Consider the following 12,338-nt stretch of genomic DNA (forward strand, 5'->3'; position numbering starts at 1 on the left):
TATCTCATTGTGGTTTTTAAATTTTCCTAAAGATTAGTGATATTGATCATGTTTTCATATGCTTGTTGGCCTACAGAGTTTATTTGAAATATAGCAAAAGCTACTTTACATTTTTTAAAATAAACTCACTTTTTAAAACTTCTCTACTGTTGGGAAAGTCCCTCTTCTCTATCAACTTGAAAAGCTGGCTGGCTATGCTTACAAACCTTCATCCACACAGCAAGCAAGTCTTCTAGGATAGCTGCAAAACTGGAAGCCCAAACTGTAGGTGGTGACAGAAATAATGGTCCTGTCATCAGCAGGAAAATGACAAGCGTGCCCCCTAGTGACAAGTTAGGGAGATGATAGAAAAAAAGTAACATTCTTAAAAGGCACAACCACCACACTGAAGAACATAATCTCTACCCCACTCAGGAAATCTGGAGATAAAACTAATAACACAACTACTAATCAATCAAAATAGTTTATTCACACAGACAGTTAAAAAGGTTCAGTTCTGAGGGACAAAATGTGTCACAAAACACACTGCTTATAAATCTCTACCTGAAGTTGCCTTGGAATAATCTGCTTCCTCTCTGCGTGATGAGCAGTACCAGGTGAGTGGTCTGGGGATGCTAATTTTAACTCTGAATGTCTCCACTAACGGAGGGCTTATATTTCACCCTCTTTAGCAACTCTGAAGCGTAACGACTTTTACCCCTCCCAATCTCTATGAAATGTATTGAAAAATGTGACTCTAAAGGCAAAAAGGGAGCCCACACCAATGATTACATAAGTCAGAGGGTGGCAGTCGTGACTATTTAGCTGTTCTTAGCTCCTTAAGCCCTCTATTATGTAAATCAAGACACTTTCTGATTTGCAAGCCCTCCCAGCTAAAATAATCATGATGATGTTAGTGTCTGATTCCTTCAGGCTCTGTGGCTGCTAATTTTTCCAAATTCCTGCTCTTTGTCTCTCCTCCCCAGTCCCCCAAATCTCTATGGCTCTCTAGGTCACTGTTTTTCACAGAGGTACAAGAGTTTGAGAACTAAGACCCCATTACTGTGTCTTCACAGAACATACTAGTTAAAGGAATAAACAAACATTTCAGGCTACATCCAGTAGGTGACCCTCTGGGGCAATGGGTCTAGTAACCAGAGCTACTGACATTAAGTCCCAAGTCTTCCAGTTCCAGCAGGTTGGCCTCCAAGGGCTGCATCAGGAATAGGAGGTGCCAGCCTCAAGTTGTTGCACAGGACGGTTGGCCACACTACCCAAACATTAGAGGCTGGACGTTTTTCTGTTGTTCTTTATGCAGCTGCAGGGCCCGATTTTTTAGTACCTCAGCCTTGGCTTCATCCTTATCTACACCCTCCCCCATCTTGTACATGCGGCTAGCGTTGGCACAGGCCCAGACATGGCCCAGGTCACAGGCTTTCATCGAGTATTTGCATGCCAGGCCCATGTCCTTGGGAAAGCCAGGGGCACCCTGCAGAAACATGGCACTGAGGTTGAAGCAGCTAGAAGCATAGCTGCCATCGCAGGCCCTTGTGTAATAGTCTCTGGCCTTCCCTAGATCAGGCTGGCCATCATCGTTGACCTGTCCATCATGTGCCAGGAGACCAACATTGTGACATGCCTCCACAGACTTCTTTCCAGGCTTCTCACACGCCATCAGGAAGCAGCTGGAGGCAGCTTTCAGGTCCCGGGTCAGTCCGCCTGAGAGGAAGGAAAAGGAAGAAAAAAGTAAACCCAGGCCAGAGCAGAACCTGAATGTCTCAGGCCAAAGTTAGGGAACAATCCTGAATAAAGTTCATATACCTTGAGCTAAGGCAGCATGAAAAGATGACTTAGTATAGTGCAGCGGTCGGCAAACTGCGGCTTGCGAGTCACACGCAGTTCTTTGGGTACGTTCCGTCTCAAAAGTTTGCCGACCCTGGAAGAGCCAATCCTGTCCCTCACAACAATTTAAAAATTCGAGAGCCACAAATATTTTTTACATGATCACCATTATGTGAATAATATCCTTCAAAAATTTTATAAATGAAAACTATGACCTTCCAGCTTTTTTAACCATGGAATCTTTTGTTCAAATGAAATGTTATAAGGCAGCCCAAACAGGTAAAGGAAGCAAAAAGTGGAAATGATAACAATAGCTACCTTATGGGGTTACAGTGAGAACATGGCATCTTCTAAGAACTTTGTTAAAAGTTTCTAGATTTTAATATATACTGAATGTATATTATTTGCCAACTACTGTGCTAGGTTCTGGGGAACAGACACTGTCCCTGCCTGTGGATCTTATGGTCAAATGAGAGAAACATTAAACTACTTAATTAAATGTGTGACAAATGTATGGAGGAAAAGTACAGGGTGCTATGAGAATGTATCATAGACTACGGGGCGTCCTAGACGAGGAGGTGAGTTCAAGGAACGCTTCCTCAAAGCAGCTGTGACATTTGAGCTGTGAAATAATGGAAAAAAGGGAAAGAAAATATGGGCTTTTCCAAGTAAAGCTGTTCCAGGAAACAGGAATAAGATCCAAAGAGAAAAGGAGCCCACATGGGTAGAACCTAGAAATCACTGGGGAAGGGAGGCTGGAGAGGCAGGCAGGGGTCAGATGATACAGGGTTTGGTGGATCTTATTAAGGATCCTGTAGTTAACCTTGAAGCAATAAATGGGAAACTGCTACTAGGTCATTTTAAGCAGAGATGGTTGCAGGGCTCACTTTTTTTTTAATGGAAGATTTCAAATCCCCATGTACCATCACTCATTTTCAAAAAATATAAACATTCTAACTACCTCTTAATACTACTTTTTCTTGAAGATTTTATTGGTGAATTGGGGAAGAGAACAGTGTTGGGGAATTGGGGAAGGAGAACATTGTGTTTTTCCAGGACCCATCAGTTCCAAGTCAAGTTGTTGTCTCTTAATCTTAAATTGTGGAGGATGCAAGCTCATGCGGGAGTAGAACCGGCAACCTTGTTGTTAGGAGCACGTGCTCTCACCAGCTGAGCCATTCGGCCGCCCGTTGGTAGCTCAGCTTGGGCACAGCTCACTGGCCCATATAGAAATCAAACCAGCAACCCTGTTGCTCAGAGCTTCTGCTCTAACCAACTGAGCAATCTGGCCGGGCCTTAATACTATTTTTTATTTATTAATTAATTTATTTAAATATTTTATTGGGGAGTTGGGGGAAGGGAACAGCATTGGGGAATTGGGGAAGAGGAACAGAAAAGTTGCTGTCCTTTTGTTCTTCAGTCTAGTAGTGGAGGACGTCGCTTCATTGGCCCATGTTGGTGTTATCATTGCGCTCTTCCTAGCTGAGGCAGATCGGTCACCGGCTATTGGACGGCCCAGCTCATGGCGGCTCACGGTAGCTCACGCCAGTTGCCAACTGCAGCAGGGGCTGCAGACTACTCCATCACCGGTGACTCACAGCAGTCCAGCTCCAAGTTGAGCTGTTGTGCACCATCTTAGCTGTAGAGAGCGCAGCGTCACTGGCCCTCATGTGGGATCCGAATCAGGGCCCTGCTGCTCAGAGCTGGCATCCCAAGCCAACTCAACCAACGCGCCACTCGGCAGGCCCAACACTATTTTTTAAAGAAATCATTCCAAATATACCACCTAGAAATAACCCTCCTGATCATTAAGAGAACACCATTCCAGTCACCTTTGTAGGATGTGTTCAGATTAAATACTGGCTGGCTGAATAGACAACAAAATAGAAGTACTTTGAAAAACTGGATTACATATGTTATTTGTAAATTTAAAAACTAACTTTGATTTTACTTGAATTTACGGAAAGAAAACCACACTGAAATGAAACTGGATAAACAGCTGAACTTTAAATGAATATTTCTTCACTAGAGAAATTTCCTAAATGGGCCCCTAGAGTTACAAAGAAATTATTAAAAATATTAAAAGGTCAGAGCCATTGTTTTTATTTCCTAACTAAATTTCAGACAGTATTCACTGACAACTAGAAAATGTAAGGATACTGGCATCTCACACTTCCTCCCATCTCTCCTCTCCCACCTTGTACTTTTGGAAGGTTATGTTACTGCAACTTAGGGAAACAGCACAGTGGTTAATGAAGCCCAGGCTCTGTAGCCAGAAAACTTAGGCTCCGGTTCCAGCTCCATTACTTGTCAGCTGTGTGACCCTATTAGCATTTTATTTTACATTTACAAGCCTCAGTCTTCCTCATGCATAAAATAAGGATAATAGGATCTACTTCATATGTTAGAAGCTTAAATGTGTGCTTACAAAGAGCCTGGAAGATAAGTGCTCAGTAAATGTACAGTGTTTTTATGTCATAAAGGTTTATATTATTTACATTCTATTCGGTAAACCTAATTAGTCCCGTATTCATTCTAAATGGATTCTGCTCATCACTGGTCTTTCCATAAGAGCATCTCCATTCCTGAATTATTTCTTTTGATTCACTTCATTGGTTGTCAGATCAGTTTTTCTAGAAAAGCTCATAGTAGAAATTCTATGTCCCTGAGTTCTTTCAATTTTGAGAATGTATTCCTCTCACCTTTACATTTAAATAGTATATTGCTAGGTCTTGCTTTTATATCCAGCCTGACATTCTCTGCCTTTTACCTGTTTACTTACATTTAATGCAATTATTGAAACATCTGGGTTTAAGTCTACAATCTTGTTTCCCACTTGACCCAATGTTCTTTGCTCCTTTTTCTCTTCTTGTGTTTTGAATTGCATATTTCTAAGTCCATTTCATTCTCATCATTGGCTTTTTAGTTATATTTATTTTTCCAGTGGTTTATCTAGTGATTATAATATATATCCTTAACTTATCACAATCTACCATGAATTAATATTATACTTCACATGTTAAGATCCTTACAACAGTATATTTTCATTTATCACATTCCCATCCTTTGTACTATTGCTGTCACATTTTACTTCTATGTATATTACTTTTTTGTTTTACTTCTCTATATATAAGCCTCACAATACATTGCTATTATTTTTGCTTTAAACAGACTTTCATATATTAAAAAATGAGGGAAATGTCTTATTTTTACACACATATTCTAATGTGTTTCTTTCTTTTTTTTTTTTTTAGCTGAGCCATCCTGCCACCTATTGGCAGCTCAGTGGCAGCTCAGCTTGGGCCGTGAATCGAAAGCGGCAACCCTGTTGCTCAGAGCTCGCACTCTTGAGCGAGATCTTAACCAACTGAGCCACTCAGCCAGCCATGCTTTATTCTTTTGTATGGATCCTAGTTTCCATCTGCTATCATTTTCCATCAATGTAAACAATTTTATTTCTTGTAGTATAGGTCTGTTAGTGACTCATTTTCTAAGGTTTTGTTTCGCTAACAATGAATTTATATAGGGCCAGTTGAGTGGCTCAGTTGGTTAAGAGCGCGAGTTCTGAGCAACAGGGTCGCTGGTTCTAGTCCCACATGGGCCAGTGAGCTGCACCTGAGCTGAGCTGCCACTGAGCTGCCAACAGGTGGCAGGATGGCTCAGTTGGTGAGAGCACGTGCTCCTATCAACAAAGTTACTAGTTCGACTCCCCCATGAGATGGTGGGCTATGCCCACCACAACTAAGATTGAACATGGCACCTTGAGCTGAGCAGCTGCAAGCTGCCGATGGGCAGCTGGTGGATTTGAAGCTGAGCTAGCTGCGCCCTCCACAACTAAGATTGAAGGACAACAACTTGCTGTCCCACTCCCCCAATTCCTCAATACTGTTCCCCTTCCCCAATTCTCCAACTAAAAAAAAAAAAAAAAATATATAGAATTTCATCTTCATTTTTAAAGATATTTTTGCTAAAGTAGAATTCAAATTTTACTTCTTTCTTCCAGCATTTAAAAGATGTTCTTTTGGGCTGGCTGAGTGGCACGTTGGTTAAGAGTTGGCTTGGGATGCCAGCTCTGAGCAGCAGGGCCCCAGTTCGGATCCCACATTAAGGCTGCCCTCTACAGCTAAGATGGTGAACAACAGCTCAACGGGGAGCTGGGCTGCCGTGAGTCGATGGCGACGGTGGAGGCTGCGGTGGGTCTGGCCGGCAGCTGGCGTGAGCTTTTGTGAGCTGCTGTGAGCTGCTGTGTGAGGCCATCCAATGGATGGCGAGCAACTGCCTCACCCAGGAAGAGTGCAATGATAATACCAACACGGCCAATGAAGTGACATCCTCCACAACTAGACTGAAGAACAAAAGGACAGCAACTTGTCTGTTCCCCTTCCTCGATTCCCCAACGCTATTCCCTCCCCCAATTCCCCAATAAAAATCTTTAAAAATAAATAAAATTTTAAAAAAATTTTTATTGGGGAACAGCCATAGTCATTGGTTACACATTGCTTTCATGCTACAATGGTATTAGTTGACTCTTTTAAGGAGGGCACAGCTAACAGTAGCCCATGCAGGGATTGAACCGGCAACCTTGGTGTTATCAGCATGATGCTCTCTAACCGAGCTGATCGGTCACCCCTAAAAGATGTTCCTTTATTTTCTGGCTTACATAGTTTCTGATGAGAAGTCAGTCGTGGTTTTCTCACCATTGTTCCCCTCAATGTCATTTTTCTCTGATTGTTTTTATGGTTTTCAGCAAATTGGTAAATAAATATCCAGGTGTGGTTTTCATTGGTTATCCTGCTTGGATTCAGTGAGCTTCATGGATCTGTAGACTGCTATTTTTAATCAAATTTGGAAATTTTTCTGTTATTTCTTTAAAAAAAGATGGAAGGGACTTAATCATTATCGATCCTTCCTCTGGGCCATGCACATGCTAATGCCTTTACCTATATTATCCTATTTTATTCTCACAACAACCCTATGAAGCAAGTACTATTTTCTTCGCCATTTTACAGGTGATAGCTGTGACATAAGAGTTAAAATGACTGGCTCAAGGTTCTACTACTTACAAATAGCATTCCCTAAGGTCTGCCTAACTTGAAAGTCTGTGCTGTTTCCTTTGTCACTCTGCTGAACTTGTCTCCAAGTCTTCCTACAGTGTGCTTCCCCAATGCCTATGAGGACTCTTCTGCAAAGAGGGCTCAGTAAAAGGCTCAGGTTGTGATGCCAGCACTACTATCAATGACAAAGACCAAAGAAAACAGGCCCTTCCTTACCTTTTCCGGTCACATAATAGGCCCCCAGTTTGTAGCAGCTATCACTGTGTTTGTTCTCTTCACAATTGAACTTCAGCACCTTGGCAGCCTCATCAAAATTCTTCTGGATCCCTTCCAAATAGTCCACCAGCCGATAACAACCTGTGAGAAGAGGGCAAGAACCGTTCTTCATGTCTGGGGCTGCTGCTCAGGGGTGGGGAGGATTCAGGTGTGGCAGGCAATACTGTGTCTTCTATTTAGGACTAGCCTCTGTCCTCCTGAGGTATGACAAGGTAACCATACAACAAAGAATGCAGGTGGTGTTCAGCCATTCTTACAAAGGGCATTGTCTGCCGTTAGGCAGGGACTGAGCGATATACAGACTGGGGAGACTTTGGCCCTTTCACTGACTCCTCCACTCAACAGCCCTTCTGCTCCCTGTCAGCAAGGCCCCAAAACTCAGGAACTTCCAGAATTGAAATTCTGCTACCTTTGGAACTTCTCAGGAAGTTCAGCAGCAAAACACAGAAAACCAAAAGGGCCCATGGACTAGTCTTTGCAGCAGCAAAGACTGGGGTGCTTCAATGACTTATTCCTCAGCCAGGTTGGGAATGAGAAGCCTGAAGGCAGAGTAGAAACAGCAGCTACCAAAGGAGTTGGAAATATACGTTATCTCCCTGGCAGTCTCTAGTCCCAATGAGCCTTTCCTTAACATCTCTCCCTTCTGTCCCTTCTTCTTCATGCCCAATAACACCCATCTCTCATTCATTTCATTCAACAAATGTTTGAACATCTATGTTCATCTATGCACCAAACGCTGTTCCAGATACTAGGAATATAGTCACTTGCCCTCCCAAAAATTACATTCTAGAGGAGGGAACACAAATAAGTAAATAGGTGAACAAGATGTATTCAAACAGTAATAAATGTTATGACTGAAATAAAACAGAATGATAAAATAGTTTGTTGTGCATGTCGGGGGGATGGTTCACATAGATTGGACAATCCCGGAAGGCCTCACTAAGGACTGTGATATCTGACTTGAGATGTGAATAATGAAAATAAACAAGGTATTTACAGACAATGAAATGGGAAGGGTGCAGAAAGTCCCAGGCATAAGGAACAGTAAATAAAAAGACCTAAAAGAGAGAATAAATAACCTTGGCACCAATAAGGTGTGTGGCTGGATCAAGGAGGAAAGGAGCAGAAAGTGAGGAGAGGAAGGGAGGGACCAGATCGCAGGGCCTTGTAGAACATAGGAAGGAGTTCAGATTTGACTCCAAGTCAATGGGAAATCAATGGAGGGTTTTAAGAAGGGAACTAATATGATTAAATTTGCATTTTAAAAGGTTACTCTAGTATTATGTGCTTGTATATGCCTGGGTGAATAGAGAGGAAGTGTGAGAGGGGAAGACTCCAGCACTGATAAGAGCAAAGGTTGTTGCATTATAGCCAATTCCGTTACCACCCCCCTACATTAGCCTCTGACCTCTCGGAAAACTGAGGCCGGATGGAATGATTATCTGTAAAGCTCTTTCGGGGAGTGTCTCAGCAGGTGACTGGGACCTATTGGAATGATAATAGTTATCTCCCCTGGGAGGACACAGTAACAAAGTGTCTTGGGGCTATGTGGAGGAAGTGTGAAGGCACAGGATGTGTTGGAACACAAAGGGAATGCTAATAGAAAAGGTCTTAAGGCACACACAAGTCACGGGTTACAAATTGATTGACAGCAGTAAAACAGTTTCACTTCTTTTCAAATTTCTCAATAAAAGCTATGCGCTGACCCGATTCTGGGCTCACTCAGTCTTCTCTGGCTGAGTCCCTTGGTCTCGCTCTTAATCTTACTTTTGTCTCTTGCTCTTATTCAATCTACGTCGCCCCTTAAGAGAAACCTGTATGCCCTTGCCACGCTGGACGTGACAAAAGGTGTTATTTTTGCTATTTAAAAATCTAAAAAAGAAACAAGAGAACAGATTTTAAGGGAGTGAGGATGCAAACAGGGAGACACGTTAGAAGGCTATTTCAATAATCCAGATTATGATAACTTTGAAGGAAACTACTATACCGGTAGCTATAGTAACTATGGCCTCCTCACAGGCTCTTCTTCTAAAATGCCACAGCCAGTCCCTCTTTTTTTTTTTTAATCTGAGCCATCATGCCACCTGTTGGCATCTCAGCAGCAGCTCAGCTCGAGCTGGGAATTGACCGGCGACCCTGTTGCTCAGAGCTCACACTCTTGAGCGAGCTCTTAATCAACTGAGCCCCTCGGCCGGCCCCAGCCAGTCCTTCTTATATGCCCACCCTTCTCCATGCCATTGCTCGGTATATTCTCCAGAATACACTACCAAGAACTCTTTCCTCAGAAACATGTATGGCTCTCCGTTGCCTACAGAATAGTCTAAATTCCTTATCATGGCATTCAAGGCCTGACGTACTGTGGCCCAGGAGGCTCCCTCTTCAATCTTATTTCTGACTATATCCTGACTTCAGTCTTCCAAAAGACAGCATTTTCTTCTCCCAACCTCTCCTCCATTTAATCAACATTTGCCTGTTCCTCTTGACCAGAAATCTTTCCCAACCATCCTGCTCCTCAGTGGCTCCAATTCCTGTGAATTCTCTCTAAACTTCGGACATAGACCAGCATCAAACAACCCTGGGTTCTTTTTAAGCCATGGTACTGCAGAGCAAATGTGTAGTTGGTTAGCATCAAGAAATAGCTATACCCTCACCAGCTGAGCCATCCTGCCACCTGTGGCAGCTCAGCTTGGGACGCAGCGTCACTGGCCCATGTGGGAATCAAACCAGCGACCCTGTTGCTCAGCGCTTGCACTCTTGAACAAGCTCTTAACCAACTGAGCCACTCGCCCGGCCCTAGCTTTTATTCTTAAGACAGGAGTTTGTTAAGGAATAACTGTAGCTCTGAGAATCAGGAGGAGGTCTGAAGAGGGATACTTGAGGCTGTGTTTCACAGTGATTCCCAGAACTTGACTGCACTGAGGAAGCAATGACCTCTTACCCTGACCTGGCAGCCACCGGGATGCACACTACCCTAGCTATTAGCAGCAGGTCCAGCCTCCTCACCACAACCTAGACTGGCAAATTGCAGGCCTCTCACCTTGCCTCCTTTCATACTGACTCAGTTTCAAACCACAGGTGTACAAAGGTCCAGGTGATGGCAGGACCCACCTCAGATATCCCCGAGAGGTGCTGTGATTGTGAAGGTTTTAAACACTGTTGGAAAGGCAGGTTTACAGGATGTGGAACTATTCACATTTTAATTTTTGAAGCCACGTAGACATATTGCTTTGATGAAAATAAAAAGAAAAAAAAAGAAAAAAAAAAAAGAAATAGCTATACCATGTTCTGGAAACTAGACTGAAAGCTATTAGAAGGTAGGGTGAGTGCTGTTGGGAGCCAGTGTCTGAGATGGCCTATCACACTGCTATTGTGACAAATCCTGAAGCTCTGGCTAAGAAACAGATACTGCTTTATGTTTCGGAAAATTTAAATTCCCCTTTGGATGCCCCCAGTAGGATAAAGATCTGACACCCCTTCTTGTATTGATTGTTTTATTTACTTTAACTAAATAAGTGAGTTTTGGGCATATTATGATAATTCTGTTTTACTGTTAGTTTCTTAGCGATAGATTCTTAGTGATAGACAAGTTATGCACCTTATAATTCTTAAGATCCTGTTTAGCCAGTAGTGTTTGAAACAGTTGCTAAGTAGTAAACATCCTTTAAGTGCCAAGGCAGGAACTCAGCTCTGGCCNCTTTAAGTGCCAAGGCAGGAACTCAGCTCTGGCCATTATCGGAAGAAATTGAAACATAGTTAGGATAAGTTAGTTATTAGTAAAGAACAGATCCGCTGTACCCTGTAATAGAAACATCGTGAGGAAGTAAAATTCGGAGAAAAACAAACTTCTAAGGAAAATAGACCCTGGGAAGGAAGGAACATTGAAACTATGTAGAAAACAATTTCTTAATGGGTAAAATTTAAACTTGGAAAAACAACTTGGGGAAAAACAGCTCAATGATGTAAATAGTTACCTGCCCAGTATAAAAAGGACAGGCTGTAAAAATAAAGTGAGACATTAATTCTTGAAAAGCGCTTCTGTGTATCCGGGCGTTCTTTCCTGGCCGACTCCGCCTCCACCTGAGGAAATGCCTGGACCTGCGGGAGCTGGTCTCCCGCAGAGTGCCATTTTTTTTTTCTTTTCTTTATAAAAGTAAAGTTGGAAGAGGAAAACCACCCAAAGGTACTGGCTGCTCTGGGTGGCCCCTTTTGAAAAACCACCATCCACCCACACACTCAACTCACTCTTCCCAGAACACACAGGGCACATTCATGCCTTTCCACTAACTGAGGTATCTGCCTGGAATAGATCTCCCTTACCTTCTTCGAGGCTTTGTTCAAATGCCACTTTCTTAATGATTACCCCTGACCACTCAATTTAAAATTGCCGTTTTGAACTCCTGACACTGCTCAGTCAGTTCTTTCTCCCATTGCAATTACTTTCTAACACTATTTCCTTATGTTTATTGTCCAATTCCCCCCACTAAAATGTAAGCTCCATGAGGACAGGGAATTTTATCTGTTCACTGATGCATCCCCAGTCCCTCTACCCCAAGTGCCCAAGCACTTTTCCTTCCCCGACCGGCCTCCAGGCTCAGTCTGGCGGAGCATTCCCCCTTGGCGAACCTGACAAATCCTCATGGATCCCAACCTGCCCATCTCCACCACACACAAGGTCGTCAGTGTCCCACTGACCCTGTCCCGACGTGTCCCCGGCCCGTGACCCCTTCCAGATTTCCTCAGAGGTCGCTCACGTGCTCCGTCGACCCCCACGCCTCCTTCATGAACCCCCAAGGGTCCCCCGGCCGCGCTCACCGTCCGGGTCCTTCTCGCGGTAGCACTGATAGTTGCACTCCACTTCCATGTTCTCCAGAAACGACTTCACCTGCTCCTCGTCTTGGAAGTCCACCACGCCCGCCATGGCTCTTGCTCCCGCAGGAGAGATTACCCAGTCGTTCCTACCCAGGCCGCGCAGCACTCAGGGTTCACGGTCACGTGAGCCATGAGGGGCGGGGCCTGGGCGGGGCGTGCCGCCGAGGTCTGCGTTCACCCGCTTCCTTTTCCAAGCAAGGCCACGCGCCGCGAACCTGGGTTTCCCTTCAATTCTCACGCTGTTAGTCTTTGGCGGTCAAATGTCTTCTTCTGGTCAGCCCATTCCTAAAACTGATGGCGGTCTTTCTGCAGCACTTT

General features: G+C 43.7%; 1 protein-coding gene across 1 annotated transcript; it reads right to left on the reverse strand.

Moving 5' to 3' along the window:
- Nucleotides 1–447: 447 nt before the first annotated feature.
- COA7 (cytochrome c oxidase assembly factor 7) lies at nucleotides 448–12,137 on the reverse strand. Its single transcript, XM_019625927.1, has 3 exons — nucleotides 11,964–12,137; nucleotides 7,092–7,232; nucleotides 448–1,698 (listed from the first exon to the last, which is right to left on the reverse strand). Exons 1-3 carry the CDS (start codon nucleotides 12,067–12,069, stop codon nucleotides 1,250–1,252), a joined length of 696 nt encoding a protein of 231 aa, XP_019481472.1. The 5' UTR covers nucleotides 12,070–12,137; the 3' UTR covers nucleotides 448–1,249.
- Nucleotides 12,138–12,338: the final 201 nt, after the last annotated feature.

Source organism: Hipposideros armiger, unplaced genomic scaffold (assembly GCF_001890085.2).
Source record: "Hipposideros armiger isolate ML-2016 unplaced genomic scaffold, ASM189008v1 scaffold_646, whole genome shotgun sequence".
Lineage (NCBI taxonomy): Eukaryota > Metazoa > Chordata > Mammalia > Chiroptera > Hipposideridae > Hipposideros > Hipposideros armiger.